The sequence below is a fragment of the Acanthaster planci genome, linkage group LG17 (assembly GCF_054643075.1).
Source record: "Acanthaster planci isolate LZ-2023a linkage group LG17, COTS_SCS, whole genome shotgun sequence".
Taxonomy (NCBI): domain Eukaryota; kingdom Metazoa; phylum Echinodermata; class Asteroidea; order Valvatida; family Acanthasteridae; genus Acanthaster; species Acanthaster planci.
In genome coordinates, this window is record NC_141793.1 from 2,611,997 (window position 1) to 2,638,287 (window position 26,291).

Genomic DNA, 26,291 nt, shown 5'->3' on the forward strand with positions numbered 1-26,291 from the left:
TCACGTTTTCAGCGGCGGTCGGAAAAAAAATGCACGTCTTCATTTGCGTGATCAATTTTCTTGAGCGCTACAAAAATCGATGCTTTGGGCTTAATTGTTCGCGGCGCGCATGAAACTACCCTCTACTCTAGCAGTAAGAGTCTTTGATTTTTTATAATGACCTGCAATCAGCAAGGCTGAGTGCAGTAAATATATGAATATGCAAACGAGCGGGTCCGCACTCTGGGTGCTGGCCAAGGTTGGACACACAATGGAATGGACTGGCTTATTGCACAGTTCATGGGACTGTGGGTATAGTGAAGGTTGGAGGGGGGGGGCACGGATCTCTGGCGGGGCTGCCGCCCGGCACACGCGCCAAGTCACCCGGCGCTGTCGGAACGCACATCTGTCACGCTTTTGGGGGGATGGATTTGGCATAGCAATGTATGGTGGACAGTGTTCTGTACGCTTGGTCTTCTCTATGATTGAATTCAGTGTTACATTACAATCCTGTTTGGTTGAACCATAGTTGTAGTGCATGACCTTAGACGTGGAATTTAAAGAAGAAATAAAATTTGCAAATAAAACCAAAAAGTTCAAGCGAACTGCCATCTTTCTCCCGACCGCCTAATATTTGAAGGTGTTGTACATATGCCCTTGCCAAGGATGGAAATTAATTTTGTTTCGACGAGTGAGATGATGAAAAGAAAAAAGCATCTTTTTTAAACTTTTGGAAAAACCAGTGAAGCTTCGGGGGAAAATGTTTCCCGTTGAGTTGGAACGCATTTTGAACAGGTATGCTGCGTCAATGCACCAGTGCGTTTGCGTTTCTAAAGACACTCTTAGTTAAATTCATTGCTAATAAGGACCAGCATGTTTCGTACAATGAACTTGTTTGGAAAAAAAAGACTTTTGTGGCATGATTAATATAATGAAATGGACTGCTAATTACCAAACTATGTTTTCTTTACAGAAACATCAAACACACAACCAGCCGGAAACATGATGATAACGAAAGGCGGGCGTTTTCATTTAAACCTTGAAAGCCATAAAGCGCATGCGCGTGGACTTGTATTTTTTTTTTGGTTACTTTAACCTGCCGAATATATAAGTATTACATTCAAACTGCTTAAGATAGGAAGAGCGTGTTGGCCTGGTCGGTAGGCACTCTAACGCTCATGCCAGTCATCGTGGGTTCGAATCCCACCAGGGAAAGCAGAGGCCTTTTAAATTCTTTTTACTTCAAACCTACTTCCGTATAAAAGAGTAAAATTCTGTTTTATTTTATTTTATTTTATCTAGTTAGCTACACTACCGCCACGGGACTCCAGTCCACCGCAGGTTTCCCTGGCCGGGACTCGAACCCGGGACCACCTACTCAGGAGGCGACGCATCTATCGAGTACCCAACTTGGGTCCCCATTAAGAAAAAACTTGTTTCTAATATTTATCTAAAAGACTCGGCTAAGGAGACGGAAAATAAAATTCCGGGCAGCGGATTCGAACCGAGCTCGCGGAGACACAAGTCCCAAGCCTTATCACCAGGCTACCAGCAATTCTGACACCGACGATCGGGTTTTAATTCTATCAGGTACAGTTCTATGATTGGTAATTATTGGGAAGCGTAAAAGCGGGGACTCTTGTCTGGACTCAAACCTTACAAACACTGCCCAGGGGTAGACTTGCTTGAACCATAAACCCGCAAACACCGACTTCTGCCGCCCTGTAAAATATTTATAGCATTTTATCTGTGGATCGGGGTGCTCGGCTGGAATCGAACACGCACTATCCATCTGCTGTTACATGCAGTTAATGAAGCAGTTCCTTTCTAAAACGGGAAGGATGACAAAAGTAGTGGCAGGAAAAAAAGATTATTTCAGCTTTACATTTAATACATATCGCTTTATTCCATTTTTAAGACTGTTACTTGTCCATTCTAGAACTACCATATCACAGGAATACCACCAGGACAGGTTACGCTGGGTGAATGGTAGAGAACATTATACGGAACGAGCACAAGAACCGCCGAAGCTCTTCAGACACATGTGCAACATTCATCAAGAAATCAGTGCAACTTCCCATTGAATATTAGCAAGGAATGGTAAGTGTTTGTCGGCAGGGTGTTCACAACAGAAGAAAACTAATAAACCGGATACACAACAAAAATTGTAACCTACAAGGAACAAACAGCACAAAACAAACAAAAACATGACAATATACAGACATCCAGACAAGATACACACCCACGTGGAATCTTAGACAAAAGAACAAAACTTACAAACCATCCAGAACAAAATCAAATAGAAGATAACCAAACGATTCAAAAACCCATACGAGGAAACAAAAAACAAAACAAAACAAACAAACTACTACAAATTCGCTCCCTAATTGCTTTGAGCACCAAGGTACTCGCGAAAGAGAATTTCTACAAGGCAAATAAAAGCACAACTTTATCGATTAATCGCAGCATCGAAACAATAATGTTCTAAAGAACTTCGAATCCATCGTCACTACAAAATTGCCATAGCAAAACATACATGTATACAACTCTGACAATGTAAAAAAGGACCTGCGATATTTTACCTTTATACTTTCCAATATGATTGATTTGAACTTGAATCATCTACTTAAATATCGTCACAAATTCTCCTTATGTACAATTAAAGTGACAAATTCACATAAAGGAATGATTTACATTACTCGAATTCATCCAACAACCCATTCCAGCACTGATTTCAGAACTATCAGAACTCCCAAAGGACAGGTGTCACCTAGTACCTCTCGAAATTAAATGCTATAAATTCTGCCATCAAAATGGCGCTTCCAGATCCGACAACACTTACCATCTTGTGATTGCGAACGATCAAGCTATATACATTGTGTGCGCCTTAAGATAGACGTTTACGTACATCAAATTGTACTTATAACCGGAAATCAGTGCTTAAAACCGAGTGCTAAATTGGACTATATGTTTCAAAGATTACAACCTCGGAATCTCAAAAATCTTTGCTCGGCATGGTCATAAAAGCTATAAATACAATCATAATTGAATACTTAGCATCTATTCATAGTAGAAACAAATCCAATGGAGCAACGTACTAAAAAAGGAAATTATCTCTACATAAAACAGCCGCATGCTCTGATGTTTTACTGGTAGCGTCTGCCGACCCGCCAAATTTTTGTAACAATACTACGGCCATTTGGCACAGACTCATCTTGAACTGACGTAGCAAGAAAACGCAAGAATCCGGCAATCTACTCACAATATTCCTATGCCAATTAATCCGAATTTGGCTGTTACACTGTAACTCATTCAGGAAGACTTGCTTGTTGATAATGAATGAATAGGATAAAGTATTAAAAATATATATTTTTTGGAAAAAACAACTTCCAATATCAAATCAAACCTAAACTATTCTTCCAGACAGATACTCGTAGTATATCCTTTTCCACTGTAAAGTCCAAAATGCAGCTAACGATGCTCATTCTGCTCTCCCAAAGGCCACTAAACTTAATCATTATTTCCCCAGTTTAACATGGCAATCGCTAACCGTAATACGACGTCTGATTTAAAGAAGTAAACAGAAATGCCACATTAAACATGATCGAATGCAAAACATAGTTGCCAGGTCAACTGTACAATTTCAACGACCACTTCAGCGGCTATTAAAGAATCCTGTCATTTATAACCCCTGAAACAATGACAGCTTTATTCATAATCGCTGAATTCTGAGAGAGGTTTGAAAAGAAAGTAAATTTTGTGAGACGTTTCGGGACTACCTCGAAAAGTGGGAGAATATACATGTAATAGTACAATTGTGGCAAATTTATGACCTTAACCCTAACAGTCCTCAGTCCTCCAACAGGTGAAGGATTGAGGACTGCTAGGGTTAATGCAGGTCTATAGTCGGATTTGCAAATAGTCACAGTTACCACTTGGTTATAGTTACTTGTATGCCTATCTCTAATTTCCCACACGTACCGACGATAATTCCACATTACCAGTTTTAAACATCAGAAAACAGTAAGCCCTGAATACATTTTAGACCTTTGCTTTTACATTTTGCAAGGCACACTTGACCTTGGACAATATTTTTTTTAGCTTACATACATTTTATAAGCGACAGTTTGGCAACTATTCCACGAGCAATTGTTCTGTTTGCATATATTCTTTAACATTAGTAAGCCTTTTCTTTCTTTATTAAAAAGCACCTACATGTAACTTAGTGGCAATTTCCCTTCAATAACGTTAAGAAGTTATTTTGCTTGATATGATTCTCGGTCCGAATGACACGGAATCCACGGAATATCTAAGCCCTCCAAAATACAGTGCATCACTTTTTAGTGTAGGACACCCGGGTGCCACTTCCAATGTGAGTAAATGCTCAAATGCATTACTTTATGGTTTTTGTGCACATTCAGTTGAAATTAAGCCACCCAAGTGTGGACAAGTGTGCATGCCTGGATATGTACTTTAGGAAGCATTTAACAAGTTGATGTGTGTTACCCAAGATAAAAAAGCATACTTGGGTAAGCTCTATGAAGTGTCATACTTTTCATGCAGAAATGGTTTCTTGTTTTGACTATGAAAACTGAAGATCAACAATCTTGCTTCGTTACCAAATAGCAAGAAGACAAAGTTAGACACATTGCTAACATGTCACACAACGTGTTTCCACTGGCTACCAATACTTCAAGCAGACGTCTCACCTATTTTTGAATTTCCTTTTCAAATTTGCTTCAGAAGGCATTTTCAACTTGTTCTTCAACAGATTTCTCATAATAAAATGGGGAACTTTAAACACTTGTCTCCTTTCCTAATTCCTCTCCACAGTACTTGCCAAACAGGTAGGTGGTGAGCTGCGATGGCACCTCGACCCTCTTGGCATTCGGAGCAGGTCTCCTGGGAGGTTGGTTTATGATGCCTGATTCGTCCTCCTCATCGGACGACCCCATGCCCATGTAGTCATGCAGGGAGTCCACATCGAGGTAGTCGGTCAGGGAACTGGTCTCGGTCTGATCGGGCGCAGAGGTGGATTCCGCGTACTCGGGCAGCGAGTTGGTCTCTGGGAAGGAGTGGCACGATGGGATACTGGGCAGGCGGCGGCGGTGCCGAGACACGAAGTCCGGCGGGAACTTTTGAAGCGAGCTGGGCCCCAACGATTCTGGTTGATAAATATTGCATTGTGGGATAGCTTGGAGGTCGTGAGTAATACCACTCTCTGTAGCTGAGTAACTAAATTTACCATCAGGGGGACATGAGGCGTCCCTGCAGGCAAAAGAAAGAGAAAAGAGGGAAAAGTTGAACTTTACAACCACTACACAATCCATCAGAGAGGAATTGAATGCTGAAGAAAAGCAAAACTTAACAGTATGACACCAATGTGAAGACAAAATTCTGTGACAAAATGACAACTGGTACATACGACCTGAAAGCTAAAGAAATGATGAGAACAGCAGCCAAGCTTTCTAAAAAGGCAGCAATACTGGACTAACTTCCACCAAAAGAACATCTGCAGAACGTAAGTGGCTTCAAAGCAAAAGTGTGAATCATTTCCTGGAACAAAATGGAAACAATGATGGCTGGAATGCTCATTGGAAATGATCTTTATCACAAAAAAGGAAAAAAAAAAGGGAACACACTACCATAAAAGTTCTTAACGCTGATGAGGTGGACCATCACTCCTTAAGACCAAGCAAGCAAGAATATAAAGAAAAGTTCGGTACTGTTATGAAACGGTGCCATGAAGCTGTAAAAAAAACCCAAATAACTAACGACTGGGATGTGAAGGGAAGCACAAAGTATTCAACACGGAGAAGAATAATTAAACGTTCTACTAAAATTGTATGTATTCACAGTGTAACAAAATATGACCAAAACAATTCTTGTTCACAGTGGATAAATTTGGCGTATTTGTCAACATAAAATGAGTGGCTGCATCCAACTTAGAACGAACAGCGGATTTCAAAATGGAGGCAAGGCACAGAACTGAAGCAAGTTTCTCAACGGAAGAGACACACCCAAATGACATCAATCAGCAGCACCAACCAACCACAAGAATGACTTACATGTCATAATGACAGAGACGCTCGCCCACTAGCAAACTACTAGGTGGCTGTGGGAAGTGGAAATGGGTGTGGTCAGTGACGACAAAGGGCGGGGTTGATGGGTAAAGGAGTTTTGGGCGTGGCAGAGAGAGGGGTCAAAGGAAGTGAAATGGAGAGAAGAAGTTAACTCCCAGTGCTCAGAGGGAACTTTATGGAATAGTCTAATAGCTTTGGCAAAGCCCAGACCAAGAAGTATGATGACGTCATCTGGAGTTCTCACGTACAGACAAACACTGGTTACTTGTGAAGATTTTACAGATAAGGCTTAAAAAAAAATCTAATGGCATATTTCTTAAAGTAAACAGTTTTCAACCAGTACTGCCAAGTCAAAACGTTAAAAACAATTCATCATGACATGTAAAAACATACTTTTGGCTGTTCGCGACAAACTGCAAATTAACTTTTCTGGACAAACAATGCAATGAGTGAACTTGAAACCTCTAACCATGCAATCTTGACATCAGTTGTGATATAAATAGTAAACTGAGGAAAAGTACAGCTCCTCATAAACTGGAAGCTACATGTACACACAATTTCAGCATCCGTGTGACACTAATATTGTTCATTTTGTATCTTTTCTTTCGGTGCAAAATCTACAAAAATGTCGGACACAGGCAGGTTGTGACATAAAAACATTATACAATGGGGAAACAGCCAATTCATACATGGTCCAGGGCCTACCCTTTCTTATGAACCATCTTGTGTGCTTGCATCACACTGGCATGGTGAAGAACTAGAACATGGATAACAGAAGTCAAACAGACTCAAATTAACAAAAAATGTGTCTTGCTGCTGAACTCATTAAAAAAAAATGTTTTTGCATACAGACAGCAAAAAGAATCTTTCACGAAAACAGAGAAAAACTTGAACAAAACTTGTAAATGAATCTGTACAGCACAGAAGTACCAGAGCAGTTTAAATCAAATCTGTCACTGCATTTAATGCACCGAATCTTTGACAACATGAAAGTTCCGAAAGACAAAAACTCAAACTCGACTTATCAGGTTGTTGGGATAAGGGAGTAGATGGTGGTGGTGGTGGTGGTGGTGGTGGGTAAGAACTAGGGTTAGGTTTGGAAATGGGGAGGAAGACAGGATGCATAAATGGTGGACGATGATTGCAGTAGAATGGTCTACCAGGAATTCGTAAGAAACAGTAAATGGTTCAAAGCATCCAATGGAAAGGAACACAGTCCGCCGACAGCGAGCAGCTTGAGTAAATGTGAGTATTTATCAAAACTTTTTCATTTCTTAACACCGGGTTATTTGATCAACAGGAGCAGCAAGGGCAAAATAGGAGCTACAGCTTAACTGAAAATGATAACTTTGAATAACATGCGATGACTGCTTCAATGAAATACCTTTTTTTAAAGATTATCACACGAACTTTACTCCACTTTCTCCACACAGAAACTTGATTAGTATCTTTACTGCCAAAAATAATTTGAATACTCCGAGGTATCGTATGAACTTGGGAAGACCGTTTTTGTGTTTTATAACGTATCGAAAAGAGACTATTAATTGTACACTCCGATCTGGAAAATGCTATTTCTTCAACATTCTTGGATGTACTGTCCTAATAACTTCAATGTAAGCTTTCTCCCTTTAATCAACAGTAGGCTCTCTGCTGGCCAGGTCCATGCTAAACTACATCTGGAAAACAAGAAAGGAATATCTTTATTGCATCATCTTACCAAGTTGGTGCTCTTCTTTTCCTCCTGGGCTATAATATCCTCCGTCTGCTCCTTGGAGAACTTCACTACAGCTGCTATCACCTTGGCCATCGTCTTCAGATAAGAAGAACAACAATTAATTTCACTCTTTGAAGTAAAATTTTTTAGAGCATATCAATAATAAATTTCGCTTTAGTTCCATTAAAACTAGCTCTCCTTAATGATCCAGGAAGCAATATATATTTCCTCGGCTTTGCCACAAGAAAGTAGTTCCATCTTGGATCACCATGTGCTAGTTTCAATCTTCATGTTGGAATAATTTCTTTTGCTTCTTGGTCACCTCATCCGCAGATTCTGCATTTCAAGAGATAAGGACTCGGCAAGTCAGAGGCGATGACAGTAAAATGGACATGTACACGTGTGTAAGTACGCTGTGCAAGCTTTGTTTCTTTTTTCAATTCCTCTTCCTATTTCCAAGTGTGAAAGCTGAAAGCTACCGACTGAGTGTGAGAGTTGCCGAATGTACTGCACTCTGTGAGAGACTCGCAACAATGGAGTTCGGGCATTGACCAACATGTCAGCAATTTTAAATAAAATCTGGTACACCGAGTTCTTTCAATTAACGTAAATATAACTTGAATTCTCCATACTAAAACCACTGTTGCTATACCTCTTGATTTGGGGCAAGCTTTTGCTTAGTTACATAAGAGACGCCTTGCAACAATACACTGTTCTCAATGGAAAAGAAGGGCACAGAGGAACCAGTCCATTCCAGAGATGGTGGTCGCTATGCGAAAGCTTGCCCCGAATCACGAGGTATAGCAACAGTGTCTGGGGAATTCAAATTGTTACATTTCTGTGCAATCAGATAATACAGTGTACCGAATGTTATTCAAATTTAACTCGCAAATGGCTTATTGTGTGTAATTTCCAACTGCATGTATTCATTATGCCAATTTCCAACTTGAGAAGACTATGCCACAGTCCGAGTCCACACGTGGTCTACTGGTAGAGACTTCTGTCTCATTACTAAAACTCAAAAGCTGGAAAAAACTTATGTCTCTAGGCATCACAGAAAAAAAGTATAACTTGGTTTTGAAAACGGACAGAATTATCTCACATACCTTGGTTTCCCGACCCATCATGTACTGATACAGCACATTCTTTAAATACTGCAAAAAAAAAGGAAAACTATCTTAATCCGTATACACTTATGTAAAAAGTTTGTACATATTAACAGAAATACTTCTGTAATTGAATATTTACTACACGAATAGTAACTCTGCTTTCTACCAAGTGACAAGTTTTGAAAGGTCCCCAAACATGAATACCATCCTACCTCAATCTGCGTGGGTTCTGATAAGGTGATTGTCTTGTGCTTGCTGGGAGTACTGTTGGCAGATGCTAATGGTGACCCTATCAAAAAACATCACAAAGTTAATGCCGACATATTTAAAGGGAACTCCATAAGAAAATGGTTGTTAATTAAGCAGCAAATACGGTTTGAATAAACCTGAAAATAAAATTACAGATTTCCTTCGGTTCATGAAAAGGTCATGACTACGTGGCCAAACTAGAATGGCAAAGCCGCCATGTCTTGCTGCTTGTTATGAATTTGAATTTCTGTAATAACAGGAAAAGAAGAGACATCCAAGTTATACAAATACGGTCACTAAATTAAACAAGAAAATACTCACCAAGCTTCAACATTTTTTACAAGATTGGCTGACATACGACTACAATACAGATGTACGAGATATTGCATCGACCTTAGCAATAAAATTCATTGTACTCTAGGAGAAAAAAACCTAGGTAGTGCTGCATGCAGACTGTGTTGAAAGGTGCCTGCTTTTTAAAAAAAAATCAACAAAGACCAGCAACAAGGAGATACAGGTACAAAAGCTTCACAGTTCTTTACAGGAGAAAGGAATGCCTATAGAATGGGGGTCCAATACAGTCAGACTAGACCTTTGTGAGTTTGATGGTGGTGCATAATTAAAATTCCTCTAAAGTACAGTTCTGCACTTTGTATCCAACCCCATCATACTATCCTCTACAATCCTGCCCCCATTATCCATATCCCATCATCCTATCCATCTCCTACTCTTCCCCCTCCCCATCATCCTATCCATCTCCTACTCTTCCCCCTCCCCATCATCCTATTCATCTCCTACTCCACCCCCTCCCCATCATCCTATCCATCTCCTACTCCACCCCCTCCCCATCATCCTATCCATCTCCTACTCTTCCCCCTCCCCATCATCCTATCCATCTCCTACTCTTCCCCCTCCCCATCATCCTATCCATCTCCTACTCTTCCCCCTCCCCATCATCCTATCCATCTCCTACTCCACCCCCTCCCCATCATCCTATCCATCTCCTACTCTTCCCCCTCCCCATCATCCTATCCATCTCCTACTCCACCCCCTCCCCATCATCCTATCCATCTCCTACTCTGCCCCCTGCCCATCATCCTATCCATCTCCTACTCTGCCCCCTCCCCTTCATCCTATCCATCTCCTACTCTTCCCCTTTCCCATCATCCTATCCATCTCCTACTCTTCCCCCTCCCCATCATCCTATCCATCTCCTACTCTTCCCCCTCCCCATCATCCTATCCATCTCCTACTCTTCCCCCTCCCCATCATCCTATCCATCTCCTACTCTGCCCCCTCCCCATCATCCTATTCATCTCCTACTCTTCCCCCTCCCCATCATTCCCTTCACTTCTTATTCTGACTGTCCCATCATCCCACTAATCCAGCCCCAACCATTACACCAACCTTATCCAGCATTTCATCCACTTTCTACATGTACCTTGTCCCCATGATCCTCCTCCTACAGGTACCCCTCCCCCAACAAGCATCCTAATCTGTCACTTGGAGTCCCTACCCATCCATTACATTTTCCCCACATACTGTACACGTACATTTGTATGTGTCTAAATGCTGTCTATACATGTCCATTACAGGAGTGCTCAGTACATATGTACTGTAGGTACTACAGGGTAAGTACACAATACAACTCAAAACGTTAACATTCACGTTTATAATTTTTTCCTTAAATTCATAAGTTTCTAAGCATTAATGCCATATGAGACTATTTTAATACTGATGGAGTTCCAAGAGGAAGCAAACAAGCACTCAATAGCACATTTTAACACCTTTAAGTGTATGGACCTGCAAGGAAAAAACTTTAACATTTGAGGAGGGCCAGCCGGACGAATGGACAGAAGACGGAAATCGGTATTACATAGGCTTGCACTCGCCCAAAAAAAGAGAGGTTTTTGGATGAGATGAGTGTTGTCAGGTACTAACCGTAACAACTCTATGTCCAATCGCATTCAGTGTTCAGACCACATGGGTTCCCACAAGTGAACACATACATGTAGCCAGCCGCAGTCACAACTTTTGAACCTGGCCTGGCCTACCTGATTCTGATCCCCTGAGGGTGCTGTTTTCATCCATCAGCTGCTTTTCTCTCAGTTGGAGTTGGGCTAGCTGGGCCCTCTGCTGTTGGACTTCAGCCTGCGTGTTGATGAAGGGCATGAACAATGAATACAGGGGTGGATCCAGGGGCGGGGGCCTGGGAGGCATGCACACGCCCCCCCCCCTTTTTCGACCAAAAAATAAATGAATAACAAAAAAGAGTAGCAAAAGGAGGGGGGGAGAAACAAGAGGATGGGAACCAGCCCCATAAATGTGACAGCAGTTCTTCCGGTTAGTTCAGTTTGCAACCCCCTTTTGGAAAATCCTGGCTCTACCCCTGAAATGTGTTACTGGAACGACACCAGGCAGTGAGCTCTGATGTAAAGCATGATGTAAAACTAAAAAAAAAAATCAAAAACAGTTTGTTTTCAAGTCAAAAAAGTTTAACAACTCCAGAGAAAAAGGTCAAGCAAAGCTAACAGGTTAAGCAGCAAGTGAAAACTACGCAATCCCGCCAGAACATAAAGCCCTCCACAAAAGTCCAGGATTACCTCCACCATGTGGGGAGGATGAGAAATGCTAAATGGGTGCACTACAAAGGAACTGGCATGAAACTGCAGAGCTGTCTTCAAGGTTTGTGTAGAAAGACAATACCAAGAAATTGACACACTGGCCAACACCGAGAAGTCAGAGATTGGAATACCCTTTTACGAGCCTGTATCAAAACAAGCAGCCACGTGAGTGAAGCTATTCACAAATTACATATACACGTACCGGTACACACATGTGCACTACGTACGTACATTATAGATGCAACAACTGCCATTTTGACATGACAAAATAGTGCCCTCTTTTTCTGCATACAGAGCCCTCTTTTGCGGGTACATTGTTTTTTTTCTTTGAAGTGTGGAAATCAGAACGTTCTGAATTTTTGCAATCTGAAAAATTAAAAATCAGGACAGTTCCGATTCAATTGGAACGATTAGCAGGTATGAGTTAAGCCTCTATCAACTAAATGTATTGAGGAATTCTCAAGCACCTGTCTCCAACTGGTATAAATAAGTGATTAAAGTATGCCAAATGGGTTAGCCTGAAACACTACCATGAAAACCTAGTCACATACAACCCAAGAGCGTGGTCGCTAGCTATTATTAAAGGAGGTGGATTCTAACCATAATGGTGCTTTTTCTACCTTTAGTATGATATTGTTTTGTTCCAGCTCCTGCGGATTTAAGGTTTCGGCACTAGCTAAGAGGGGATCTAGAGACTCAACTGAGCCCACCTCTTTGCTTTCCTGTGGAGAAAGTTTCAACAAGTTATCTAACAAAAATTCTACAGTGTCACTTCCTACCCCATCACCAGAAACAAGCAATTCAATAGCACTGTTAAGCACAGCCTTTATGAACTAAGAGCCAATTAATCTGTTCAACTATTGAAAAAAAGGAACTGACACACCGCACAAACGGACCACAACTCGTAATCAAGTTAATGACCAATCTTCGCGATAGGACAATATATCAAGGCAAATGTTCCCTTATTTTTTTGGAAAGTACATGATTAGCGTTCTGAAAAAATTGTCTACGAGTGTCTTTGTAGAATCCTCATGTAGAAAACACGGCCTGGATTAATGATGAATTCTCACTGCTGACTAATTTGGGGGTCAGACCTGGGGGGGAACAACTCGGGGCTGTAATGGACATGATATTTTGTGATACAAAAATTAATGTAAAAGCACAAAACATATTTCGGAACTTGAGTGGCCTGATTTTCAATTCAAGGTAAGTTTGGACATGCCTAAAAATGTTTAATGACATGGCTAAAAATTTTAAATGCTGATTAAGCCCTGATGGAGAAAGTAAGATCCTGGGGTGAATATTTGGCAGTGACCGATAGAAGGACTGACTGACCTGTTTTCCCATGCTATGTATCTGCTGGTGGGCAGCAAACTCCTTCCTGAGTCGAGCCTCCAGGTCAGAGAGCTCATTCTGATGGGTAGACTCCTGGTGTTCCAGCCGGAACTCCATCTCATTCAGCTGGGCCTTGTGGTCAACGTTCAGCTGGGCGATGCGCGACTCATAGGTCTGCTTCGCCTGCTTGATCTCTTCCCGACACTCCTGAGGAAAAATTGAGATAGATAGAGGGATTCATTAAGAAGCACCTGCTGCTGCCGCTCAATCCCGGTAGATTCACTGGATGAGCGGTTATCAAGAGGTGACCAAGTGGTTATCTGCAGTGGTACGCAGGGAAGTCAGGATTAACATCCCACGCAAGAAAACTTGTGATTTTTATGTAACTCTCAAACCAAGCCAAGAATACAGTACGAATATAAAGGTCTGTGTACGGGCAAAGCGTAGCATAAATCTCTCTTGCAAAACAAAATAAAAAGCGGCCTGAAAATGGCAAAGCAAATGAATACTGAATAGTGAACTGGCTAAGCAACAATAACAACTCCTGTTCACGAGCCAAGTGTTGTGTGATGCGGAGCTAATCTGGGTCCAAGGAGAGTATTGAGAAAATACCCAACATCTTACAGTAATAACCAAGATTCTTTGGCCCTCTTAACTTTTATAATCACAGAATTCAAAACCCTTTCACTACGACAGTTTCTAGGATTACCATTTGCTGGTAAAGATGTAGTTTGACACAGATAATGAATTGTAGATGCATCGTTTGTATGATTTATTTTAAGGGGATATTCCTGACCACTGCCCATAGAATCTTGATCTTTTTCAGGATTTCCAGGTTTTCAACAGGCCCTGCCGACAATGCAAGTGCTTTCAAAGGACTTACAGCGATTTCTTCCTTGTGCCTGTCGTTGATGTTTTCCAGTTCTCTTGCCTGCTCGTCGTTCTCTCGCTGCAGTTCCCTGACCATGTCTCGGTGTTCCTTCTCAATACGCTGTTCTATGTTCTGACCTTTATCTAATCATGGCGGAAACCAATATACAAGATGGTAAATTGTTGCTTTCGGTTGGAAGCAAAAGAATTTATTCTTGTGGGTCTTGTGAAATCAATTTAGATCCCAGGTGTGTGTATATTACAGTCCGAATCTTTTCTTGCAGTATTCAAAATCTGAGGCTACTGGGTCATTGAAAAAAAAATTCAAAATTTCATCAGAAGGAATGCCTCATTGAAAAAATTTATATTGGTGGCCAAGCTGTTTATCGTCTCCCACGTAGTCAAACTCTACACTGGAGTTTTGATGTCCAACTTGGCACACGACCGAAAACACGTGTGTTAATACAATTCTAAAAAAAGGCTCGCAACATGGACAGGTGAATGACAAAACAAGTGTGCTCACAGATGGCCTCTTGGAGGGCCTTCTCCGTCTCTTGTTCCTTAGTTGCCATCTTGGTCGTCATCTCCCTCACCATGTGCTTAATCTTGGAGTGATGCTCCGCCTCCTGCTCCTCCAGCTTTTTCTCATACTCCCTTTGGAGGCTCTCAAATCTCTTCTCATTTTCTTTACTTCGCTTGTCCACTTCAATCTTGTGTTCTTGCCTGAAGGAGTACGGTTAGCAAAGATTGCAATATCTTACTTTCAATGACAAAACAGTGCTGGTTTGTCTTTTTAAAGTTAATAACTATCTTTAGTAATAACTTTGAAAACTTTGATTTACATCCAGAGTGACGGTCCATAAAATTTTGTCCGAAAGCAAAGAGAGGTACAAAGAGAACCACAGGCTCCTTGAAAAGAGTTTCTCTGTTTCTCATACCAATGCCTGAATGGAGCTTCATTCCTGACTTTGGTATTTTTCAGCTAACTACAATTTAAACTTGATTGGAACCTGTGTAAACCTAAAATAACATTTGATGCTCGAGTCTAAATACTCACTTAAGTAGGTCAATTTCTTTCTCCCAATGCTCCTTGGTTCTTATCAGTTTCTCTTCCAGTTCTTCTGCCCTCCTCCTTGCCACCTCATCAATCTTTTCTCCATCTCCTGAAGGAGGAGCAGCCCCAAGCATCCCCTCCCTGGCAACCATGATGGTTTCCTCGACCGGTTGGGTGCTTGCAACCTGGATCTTCTCGCGTTCCTGTGTTAACTCTTGATTGAGTGTCAACACCTCAAGTTCATGGGCTGCTCTTAAGGTGTTGATCTGCTCCTCCAGAGCTGAGATCTCTTCCAGGTGGGAGGACTTAGCGGTGGCCAGCTCGTTGGTTAGAGCTCTGCATCGTTCTTCAATTGCATCAAATTGCTTCTTTCTGGTTGCCAAATCATCATGATACTGTTTCTTTATCTCTCCCAGTCTTCCTTCTGCTTTCTTTTTCAAATCTGCTACTCTCTGCTTGGTTTCCTCCTTTGCCTTCTCAACTTCTTGCTTCAGAGTTTCTTCCATCTCGCTGATTTGGTTGTCTTTGGCATTACAGACTTCTTTTAGCTCTTTAATCCTCTCAGATTCTTTTTCCTTTGAGTCATTTTCCATTGACAATCTTGCCTCTTGCTCCTCCACAACCTTAGCCGTTTCCTTCTTCAATTCCTCGATCAACTCTGCAATCCGATTATCTTTGTTTGAGCATAACTGCTCTAATTCTGATATTCTCTCCGCTGCCTTGCTTTGGGCACTTTCAGCAGTGGACCTTAACTGTTCCAGCTCTTCAACCTTCTCCCCTCGCTGTTTGAACTCCTCTTCAAATTCACTAATCCTGTTGTCCTTCAGGTCGCAGAGTTGAATCAATTCATTAATTCGCTCAAGGTCCCTGTTTTTGCTATCAATCTGTGCTGACAGTTTCTCCCGCTCTTCCTTCAACTGTGTCTTGGTGTCCTCAAGTTCATCAACCAGCTTCTGTCTCTCAGAATCATAGTTGGCCATCAGGGAACTGACTTCGGTTTCAAGAGCTGTTGACTTCTCCTTGTGAAGTACCAGCAAGTCCTGCGTTTGTTTTTCCATAAGGGCAATCTGTTCCTCTGCCGCCTTCAGCTTGACCTGCATCTCCAAGTCGGTGTCGATCAACTCGTCGATCTTTTGCTGATGTTCAATCTCCATCTGTTGGATCTGCTGCTTGTACCTGGATCCCTCTTGCCGTGTTGACCCCTCGAACTGTTTCTGCATAGCCTCTACCATCTCAAAGTGCTGCTGTTCCAACTGCTCCATGTTCCTCTTCAAGTCCTTGTTGTTCATTTCCAACTCCTCCTTGTGGCACTTTTCTAGTTTCTCGATAATCTCTGTAGTCTTCTTCTCCTCCAGAGCAAGGCTCTCTTGGTGTTCCTTCTGCAAAGAGTAAATGTTCTCCCTCAACTTTTCAGTCTCGGCAGCTTTTTCCCGCTCTAATCTTAAGACAGTGTCATCCAACTCTTGTTTAAATTCATCATCTTTTCTCCTGGACTCTTGATCCAACTCTTCCAACCTATCTGTGTATTTTTTGGCCGTGTTTTCAAGTTCCTCTGCATGGATTTTCTTCAGATTTTGGATCTCGGCTGAGTGATCACTTGAAGAACGTTGAAGAGACTCTGTAACTTTCTTTTGTTGTTCCTCGTTTATATCTTCCTGTTCCTTCTTTAACTGCTCTATTTGAGACTTGAGAGAAGCAATTTTGGCCTTGGCTTGATCACGGAAATTAATCATCTGCTTTTTGTGAGTTTCCTGCTCCCTCTTCAGTGCTTCTTGATGCTCTTGTGTGAGACGCTCGATCTGTTTCTGGTGTGTGTCGTGAAGCTTTGACATAACATCTTCGGCACCCACTTCCTTCTCTTTGATAATTTCTGACAGCTGATTCTGGAAATCTGTCTCCTTCTGACTTAGTCTCTCTTCAGCTTGCTTGCATAGTCTCTCCACTTCGTCCTGGTGATTCTTTGCAACAATTGACATCTTTCCCTCATTCTCTTCCTGGAGCTCATGTATGGTTTCTTGAAGCGATAAAATCTTGGATTCTAGGAGGGAAACTTTGTCTGCATGCTGGTTGCTAAGCTCTGATCTGTCTGACTCTACCTTCTCTCTCAGTGCCCTTTTACTTTCTTCAAACTCCTCTTGCATGTGTCTGCTTTTCTCTTCTTGTGCTGCTTTGAACTCCGCCAACTTTTCTTTGTTCTTCTCTTGTAGATCCTCATAGTGCTTTTTGACGGTGGTTATCTTTGATTTTGCCTGATTTTTCAACTCAGACATCTGGGTCTTGTGCATCTCTGTTAGCTTCTCGAATTTGTCACTGTGTTCCTTCACAAGATCCTGCAGCTCAGAATTCTTGTTTTGAAGCTGGAGGGTGAGGGCTTCATGGGCTTGAGTTTTGTTTTCAATCTCTGCTTTGAGAGACGCTTCGCTATCTTGTAACTGTCTCAGCTTCTGTTCCAGCTTGGATGCAAGTTCTGCTCTCTCTGAAGCTTCAGATTTTATCTGTGTCAGCTCTTCTTGGAGAGCCTTCACCTCTGATGACAAGACTGACTCTAATTCCCTCAACTCCCTAACATGGTTATCTTTTTCTGAGAGCTGAGCGGACTTTTCTTCAGCATCTTGTCTGAGACTCTCAAGCTGTCTCTCCTGTTCCTCCAGCCTAGCGCTGAGAGTCTCAGACTGCCCAGACTTCTGTTGCATCTCACTTTCAAGTGTAGCCATGTAAGCCAACTTCTCTTGAAGTTTTTTCTCCTCTTCCCACAGGTTTTCATGTGACTTCTGTAACTGCTGGAGCTCCACCTCTTTGGTTTCAAACCGAGAGTTCAAGGTATCAAGCTCAGTTCTCAGGGCGTTCCTTTCATCAGAGAACTGGGAAAGTTCTTTGGAGTGAGAATCCTGAAGCTGTGCTATTTCTGCTTGTAAATCCGACTTCACTCTTTCCAGCTCCTCAGTCTTCTCATCAAAGTCCTTTCTCAAGTTATCTAGGACTGTGGACAATTCAGTTTCCCTGTGTCTAGATTCTTTAACTTGGCTGTCGTTCTCTGCTTGGAAGTTTGCCAATTCGGCTTCCTTTGCCTGCAACTTGACCACAATGGCTTCATGGTCACTTTTGAGCTCATCGAGACTTTTCTCGAGAGAATTTGAGCTGGACTTAAGATCCTGGATGAATGTCTCCCTCTTACTTATCTCATCAAAAGCTTCTGTGAGTTGCTGCCCTAGCTTTCCTGTTACCTCATCAACTGAGCTCTGTTTCTGAATCTCAACTGACTCTAGTCTCCTCTCTAAATCCTTCTCATGGTTGAGTCTTTCTTCCTGTAGTCTGTCTTCAAAACTCGATTCAAGCTGAGCCACTGCTTCTTTATGACTGTTTTCATTTTCGGTGAGCTGCAGTTTAAGCGACTCACATAGGCTTTCCTTTTCATTACAGAGTCTTTCCAAATTTGAAACAGTTTCCTCACTGGTCCTTCTAATTGCTTCTAAGTCAGCCAATAGTTTCTCTACTTCATCGTCCTTACTTTTGAGTTGTGATAATCTTTCATTTAGGAGAGATTCCAGTTTGTTATTTGCCTCCTCGTGCTCATGCTGCCTTGTTTCTACATTTTCCTGTATTTCTGAAACCTGATTTTCAAGTTCAGCCACTCTGGATGCCTTAGAATCAAGCTCTGCTTGCAGTTGCCGAGTAGTCTCACTGTGATCATTCTCTAGTCTTGTCTTTTCCGCTTGACTGGAAGACAGTTGATCTTGCAGACCACAGGAGAGGGCTTCTTTCTCCTGAAGAGTTTTCCTTAGAGCCTGGATTTCCTCAGAGTACTTTTCATTGTGTGAGTTCACTTCTTGTAAGGCTGCATTTATTCTGCCCAACTGTTCGGTATGCTTCTGCCTTTCCAATTGTAAGCTCTCGTTAACAGCAGCAAGATCACCATCAAGTTTGAGTTGAAGAGCCTCCAAAGAGTTCTGTAAGTCTTTCTCTCTAAGCTGCATGTCCTGGATTGTTTTCTCTTGCTCAGCAACAGTACTATTTGCCTCTGACAGCTTGTTACTCAGCTGGTTGGCGAGCTCATCAGCTGAGCTCTGTTTCTGGATTTCCAAGGTTTCCAACCTTCGTGCCAACTCCTTTTCATGATTCTCTTGCTGGAACTGCATCTTCCGTTCAAACTCTGCTGTCTTATTCTCATGGTCTTTAATCTTAGCTTCCACATCTCTGTTCAAAGCCTCATTCTTATGCTTCAGATCTTCAATTTCAGAGAGAGACTTCTGGATTTCATTCTCTTTATCTTTGAGGTCTTTAAGATGATTTTCAGCTGCTCCCTTCATCTGCTCTTCCAGTCCAGCACTCCGAGCTTCAGCCTCCTTAACTTTCTGATCGAAGCGGTCCTGAAGTTCAGCATTGACTTGCTTCAAGTCTGCCATCTGCACACTATATTCTTCAAGTCTTTTGGCTTGTTCTCCAGCATCCTCTGTCCTTGCTAATTCTCCCATCCTGATCTTCTCCTCCAACGATTCTATCATTTCTTTCTTCTTCTGTGTTTCTCCATTCAGGTCTTGGATTCGCTGCTTCATCTCAGAGGCCTTGGCTGCCAGTTTCTGCAATTGGTCAATTTTCTCCTGGACAATCTTCTGATGATTCTGATTCAATTCATCAACCTTGGCACTGTAGCGGGCATCGGCATCCCTATTGATTGTCTCAAAGTCCTCGTCATGCCGCCTCTTCATGCCATCAACATATGACCTCTGCTCTTGCCTCAGCTCTTCTAACCTTGTCGTAAGCTCCTCCTGATGTACTGCTGTGAGCTCTTCAATGGCCTTCTCATGTTTCTCTTTATTGTTAGAAATGGCTGTACGGCTGCGCTTAACTATTTCTTCAATCTTATTACGAGCTGCCACTTTCTCAGTTTCGAGCATGTCTTTCAACTGTTGTATGCTGGCTTCCATCTCAAGCTTTTCCTGTGAAAGACAAAGATGTGTGGGTAAAATACCAATCAAAATTGTCATAGAAATGTGACAACAATATTCAGAAAATGACACTGCTTGTTTGAGGCTACACTAGCCTTACCAAGGTACCCAACCATGGTTATTAAACATGCATAAAAAATTGTTCCTTAATAGTGACAGCTGCCCAAGGACAGAGATGAAACAGTTGCTTTACCGTTGTCATGGCATCGATGGTACGTTGCAGCTCATCCTTCTGGCTGTCTTGAGCACTGACGGCTGCCATCTTTTGCAACTCTCTCTCCTCAATGGCCATCATCATCTCCGTCTGTTTCTCCTTGAGGATCCTCTTCTGCTCATCTTCCCTCAACTGCATGTTCATCTGGAATTCCTTCTCCTTCAGTTGAAAAGAGCAGGTTGAAAATGTCAAGTGAAACGCAATAAAGTTTTGGTACATTCTCCAAAAATAAACTGTGTGAAACAAACAGTGACTACAACTGAAGCATCTCATACCCCGTTTTGCACACACAAACGTACCGATTACCAAAACGCCCTAAGTTCCACACTTGTTAGAGTTGGTGGCACAATTTGCAAGTATCTTTATACCTCATTCTCTTCAAGGCAGCAATAAATTCTTGAACAAGAAGAAAGATAAGTGTTACCACCGGCAAGTTCTTTTTGGCATGTTTGACATATAAACTGAATTTTATGCATCCAATGAAGCATGGCAACAGCAAAAAATGGAAAAATTGTAAAAAATCAATTTCTTGTTTTTACTTTGGTTGCCATGGCATCCTCGTGCTCTTGCTGTTTCTGCCTCAGGATGCCCTCCCAGTGGCTGTTCCTCTCGACTACAGCATCCTCCTTCATCTTCTCCAGTTCTTTTCTCATCGTCTCCTTCTCCTCCTAAAAGAAAAAAAAAATGAAATTCTTGCTTCTGTACAAAAAATGCATATTGTAACTTTCTTTCCCAATTTTTTGGTGCTGTGAAAATAGAGCCATACTGCATCTATGAGCTCGTCCACATGTGCCCATGGCAACTGAATGAGCAAATAACTTACACCCTCCTGCGGGAAAACTGCATAGTGTGGGTCAGCCACGAATGGCTATCAAGTGATCAAGAAGAGATATATGCATATTTTTGCCACTGATGGATTCTAAGCCAGGTCTAGATTCTGTGCTACTGCTGTGCCTAACTTTATGAGTGCAGCAGTAGCACGTCAATGGCGTGGCAATTGCGCTAAATGCCGAGGTTAAATTGAGCAGCGGTATTGGTTATCAAGTGCTCAAGAAAAGATAAATTCTGTGCTACTGCCCTGCCTATTGTGGCAGTAACATGTCAATAGCTAGGCAACTGCGCTGACTGCCGAAGTTAGCAGTGTCATACCACTGCCATTTGGAATGATGACAGCACGGTACACCTTTTCAAGCTAAAGGGCTTGCCGTGCCGAATTCAATTTGCCTGTGACAAACTGTGCTACTGCAGTGCTGAACATTTAAAAATTGAACTATTTGAGTTCGGCACAGCAATAGCACGGCGTATAGCCAAGGCCAAAGAAGCATTGAGTGAAAACATCCCACGAACAAAAAGGCTGAAGGACTGTACCTGCACTAGCGAGATAACGGCCTGTTTCCCTCTGGACAGCTCCTGGGCTAGGCTCTGCCTCTCCTCCTCTCCTCGTTTCTCGGTGGCTTCCAGCTGCTGGCGCAATTCAAGAACTGTCAACGATACCAAACGAAATACATCTTGTAACCATTTATGGGGGCAAGTGACAAAGACGGATCAGCGAGTAGGGATGTCCAAACTTTTGTTGCTTATTTGGAGAAGCCACACAGCAGAGCTTGAGTCTCAGAGACGACGTTTGTCTAATAATTCATTCTGCTTCCTCAACCAGAACCAGACACCTGTTCAAATACACAGAACTTCATACCATTTTGCAAAAAAATACACTTTTACCCCTGTTTTTCACCAAAGCAAAGAGAAAATCCAAATAACCTTTGACCCGTCAGCAGGAACACCGGAAATTAACTGCATGCATTCCTGACTGGAGACAACACATATATTAAACCTGTTTGAATGTTGGTCATAACAGGGTGATTCCAAAAATTAAGGGTCCAAAAGTGTGACCTTTTCGTCCCTGTTGTGTCCCTGTTATCTCTGACCTTTGTTGTTTGACACAGAAATATCACCAGAATTGATTTCAAACTATTAATATTTGTTTGGCAGGTAATTTGCATTAATTCATCACTGTTGGAATTAAAAAATGTGTTCTGAACTTACAAATCATATGTCAAATGGACACTTAATTTTTGGAATTAGCCAACAGGGTAACAGGAACTACCTTGAAGCAAAACTATACGAAAATAAAATGCAGTAGAAACTTTGTTTCCAAATGACACTTGTTGATGGTGTCTTTATATTTACTGGGGTTTTTTGGTCTGGATGAAAGCATGTCAAGAAAGATGTTCAGTAAGCAGCATGGTATGGATACGATGGAACTTTATTCCGTTGGTGCATGCAGGTAAGCTCAATGTTGAAAAAGAGAGCATGAAAATCTATTCATCTTTGCCTTGTGCATCATGCATGCCAGAAAATGCTACAGATTTACATTTTTCAATTGCAGACTGGAAATTTCAATCAGACAGTAAACAAGTATTTTGGGATTTTTGTCTGCAGGTGCAGGCAAGTAGGCTTTAACCCTAACCCTCCTCAATCCTTCACCTGTTGGAGGACTGAGGAGTGTTAGGGTTTAATAATGTTGAGAAGGGGAACGTTACAACTTTTCATCTTTGTTTTCTGCATCATGCATGTCAGAAAATGCTACAGATCTGAAATTTCAACAAGTAAACAATAAACAAAAACAGGTTTTTTTGAAAAAACAAGAAAAAAAATTATGTAAACAACTTTCAAACCAAAAGACCCAAATCTAGTGTCAAGTTTAGTCAGGCCAGTATAAACAGATGACTTCAGTCAGCACTTACGTACATGTAAGTCTGGGGTGATATATCTTGATTGTATAGAAGGAAAGTTCCCCAAGCCCACTGGTTTTTGGTTTTCTCTTAAAATGGAGAATATGACAGCCATAGTGCACAAAGAGAGTGACAATGACAGAGACAGGACCACCTTGCAAAAAAGTTGAGCAAGCTAGAGGGTCCTAACCTGTCCTCCTAGCCTCTCTGATTTGTTGCAGGTGTCTGGCCTTGTGCGAGACTGGTGATTGCCCAGATTCGGAGGGGAAAAAGTGTTCCTGTCCAATCGGGGAAGGGGATGGAGATGGGGAGGGAGTCATGCCTGATGGAAAAATTGAGTTTTGAAGATTGAGACATCTTATGTTCAGTGTACATTAGGGGGCTTCCATGATGGTCACTGGTCTTGCCTTTATCAGTCAAATGAAATACTTGATAATAGTTCTAAGGTTCTTGGAGCATCTTAGAACTATATATTTATATATCGCAGAGAATGGTCCAATGCAAAAATCACAGCCCTCTACAATCAAGAGTGCCAACTTTTCACTAAAAAGTCAAGGAAATTGTAGCAGTTTCTCCAAATACTGCACATGCATGATCACATCAGATAGGAATTTAAATTGCTTCCAGGTAGGAAAAGAGAATTAGAAGCAATACATGAACATGACCCCGGAAAACTATTTGACACCAAAACAACCAATATTCTGGGGCATACCTTAATTATGAACTGCCTCTGTAGGCAGGATAGTGAAGGAAGTTTGTCCTGAAATGATGCAGCTTTTTTTTACCAACAACCAAAGACGCTACCTGTTTTCTCTGCCTCGCTGAGCTTCTGCCTCAGATCGTCCCTCTCTTGCCCCGCCTCCCTAGCCTTCTCCCTGTTCTCCGCCCCTTCCTGCTGGCTCCTCTCCAGCTCTCCGTGCATCTGTTGTTTGGTCTCGGCGATGGCCAGGGCCTTCTCCTCACTGGCCTGATCCAGGAGATTCTTGGCATGACTCAGCTGCTCTGAGAACTTGACTTGCTCTGCAGACTGCCGCTCCTGAATAAATGAGAATTAGAGATATTTTCTGCCGTGTAGAGTTCTTAACAGGCTTCCAAAGGAGAGTCCGTGAAAGCATAATGAAGTCCTTCTTCAGTCCAGTAGCAAATTTCCTTGTTGAGAAAACTTACATGTAGAGCAGAAATCAGCTGTGAACCAGTCACAAGTAATGCACATTGCATGAATATTTGGCTGGTAACCTTCTTTGCTAAGCGAATGTTTTTCTGTGCATAACAGCTCCATGAAATTGGGTCCAGCTGTACCCAAAAGAAAACTTTAGTCACAATACCAAAGCTTACTTTAATAGAAGTTATGTCAAATATAATGCGAGGGCATTTCCTCCAATAAGAAAACACGAACATTCTCACACGGTCTCAAAGTATTTTGATGGATTCGAAGGCCATGCTCACTACACTGGGCCTCCTATGCCAACTTTAATATTACCTTATAAAACTTGGACAGGTCGTAACAAAATCCCCCCTGGTCTTTTTGAAGGGTTTTCCAGGACTGAATGAAGTATAGTCCAACTTCCAGTGCAATTAATGTGCTGTCAGTTTTCTGAGGGGTGGAGGATTTTGAAGGATTCAGGAAGGTCCAAAACAAGAGTTTCTGAGGGGTCAGGAAAGGAGTTACCCACCTTGAGCTGCTCCAACTCCTTAGCATTCCCGTCCAGCTGTTTCTTCATGGCGTCTTTCTCCGCCATCAGAGCAGCAGACTTCTCCTTATTGTTACGGATTGTATCCTTGCACTTGTTAAGTAGACCCTCAAGCCTCTTCACCTGGGTAGGGGAAAGGTCAGGGGTCAAAGTTGGTTTTACAGATATTCTACAAGCGCTGAGGTATTAAAAGTGATTCTGTGATGGCTATGACTTAAATGACTCCCAACCTGCAATACCTTTGACGAAGCTGAACTATTGATAAAACGCCCAATAAAATGAACCTCTCTCAAGAGAAATACTTCAATAACTTCCTGTTTCAGATTGACATAGCATTCTTGAATAATTGACAACACTTAAAAAAAAAACACTCAGACAAGCTCAGTTCCACAGATGCCAAGAGATTAAGGGGCCTTTCAAACCTTTTCTTTGAGTGCACTGACTGTCTCAGATGACGAGGACTCTCCGGATCCATCTGTAGATTCTTCACTCGGTTTGGGCTCATCGGGTACGATGCCTTTCTTCAGAAGGCCAACCTGCGCGGTGAAAGGTCAACAGAAAGGTCAAGATCTCACAACATTTCACTGCAAACATCGGAACATTATTTCAGCAAACAGGACTTGAAGCCATTACTACAGTGGCATCAGGCTCAGAGTGTACGTTAGGGCTGTGCCCAATATCCGAATAACCGAATATTAGATCGATTGTCGAATACTCGAAAATTATTTTTCAAATTTGAATATTCGAATGCAAAATGCATGAAAAGTAAGGGAAAACTTTCTTTTGTTTTAAATGAGAAATACTGCACTATGGAGGCTTGTTTCAAGCAGATTCAAATTAAAAGCGTCAGAAATCTTACAACGATTTTAAAAGTAAATTAGTCATTCAACAATTTAAAAGGATTAGAAATTTTCGACAGGGCTGTAAGTCTGGTTCATCTCTTAAATCTAGCTAAATTGTTGCTGGAGATACTCCTAGATGTGAGAAGCTATTGTATTGATCATAATGTACAAATGTGTGTGGTATTGCAACTAATTTTGTATTTTGGTGTTTATCAACAATCTGCCGGTCGGTACGACCAAATATTCGGATATTCAATCAAACGGAAGGTCGAATATTCAAATAGTCAGTCCAGAGCGTTACCAAATATGGGCATAGTGACCTTTCCTATACTGATAGCATAATTTTTGTTGAAATTCAATTTTGAATATCTCAAGTTGGCAACAATGAATTTTAAATCCCATTGGTACCAATCAAATCAGCCAATCAAATTTTTGCTCCTTATGCTGCAACATGGTAACACCCATGCAATCCGTTGCAGGCTGCTAGAACGAGCCTTGTGATTGGTCTGATTGCGCCAGATTGTAACGTAATAGACTGTCCAAATATGGCAATACTCCAGGCTGATAGTGAATTATTCGAATTGACTCAGCCCTATTGCACGTAAACCCTCCTAGATAAAGATGCAATCTGCACCAAATCGTCCTATCAGTCAAAATCAGTCGAGTGACATGAGAGTGACATGAGTACTGTAGAGGGAGAAGTGGAAGAAATTCTTGACTGACTGTGACTGTTACAGCAAGAGGGGGGATCAATGCCTCTTTAGCCTAGTGTATAGCCATTCGACGAACAGGCATGTACGCCTAAAGTTCTAAGAATGAGCGTGTGAGCGTAATGCCACTGCAATGGCG

At 41.8% G+C, this 26,291-nt stretch overlaps 1 protein-coding gene across 7 annotated transcripts in view; it reads right to left on the reverse strand.

Annotated features, from left to right (window-relative positions):
• Nucleotides 1–1,246: 1,246 nt before the first annotated feature.
• golga4 (golgin A4) overlaps nucleotides 1,247–26,291 on the reverse strand; it is a 153,445-nt gene continuing 128,400 nt past the window's right edge. The window contains exons 9-27 of one of the 7 annotated variants that reach the window (XR_015428158.1): nucleotides 25,023–25,136; nucleotides 24,583–24,723; nucleotides 23,714–23,945; nucleotides 23,100–23,231; nucleotides 21,546–21,658; nucleotides 20,717–20,845; nucleotides 20,157–20,336; nucleotides 15,021–19,954; nucleotides 14,487–14,686; nucleotides 13,977–14,107; nucleotides 13,094–13,300; nucleotides 12,379–12,480; nucleotides 11,189–11,285; nucleotides 9,098–9,174; nucleotides 8,883–8,930; nucleotides 7,780–7,872; nucleotides 6,768–6,819; nucleotides 6,048–6,094; nucleotides 5,189–5,247 (exon numbers count right to left, since the gene is read on the reverse strand). Coding sequence is in view for 6 of the 7 variants with exons in the window: in XM_022241141.2 (XP_022096833.2) it covers nucleotides 4,776–5,247; nucleotides 6,048–6,094; nucleotides 7,780–7,872; nucleotides 8,883–8,930; nucleotides 9,098–9,174; nucleotides 11,189–11,285; nucleotides 12,379–12,480; nucleotides 13,094–13,300; nucleotides 13,977–14,107; nucleotides 14,487–14,686; nucleotides 15,021–19,954; nucleotides 20,157–20,336; nucleotides 20,717–20,845; nucleotides 21,546–21,658; nucleotides 23,100–23,231; nucleotides 23,714–23,945; nucleotides 24,583–24,723; nucleotides 25,023–25,136 (7,449 nt within the window). In the remaining variant the exon portion in view is untranslated. Of the gene's footprint in view, nucleotides 5,248–5,624; nucleotides 5,664–6,047; nucleotides 6,095–6,767; nucleotides 6,820–7,779; nucleotides 7,873–8,882; nucleotides 8,931–9,097; nucleotides 9,175–11,188; nucleotides 11,286–12,378; nucleotides 12,481–13,093; nucleotides 13,301–13,976; nucleotides 14,108–14,486; nucleotides 14,687–15,020; nucleotides 19,955–20,156; nucleotides 20,337–20,716; nucleotides 20,846–21,545; nucleotides 21,659–23,099; nucleotides 23,232–23,713; nucleotides 23,946–24,582; nucleotides 24,724–25,022; nucleotides 25,137–26,291 lie in introns of all 7 variants that reach the window. The other 6 variants (XM_022241141.2, XM_087147958.1, XM_022241144.2 and 3 more) reach the window with 6 other exon arrangements.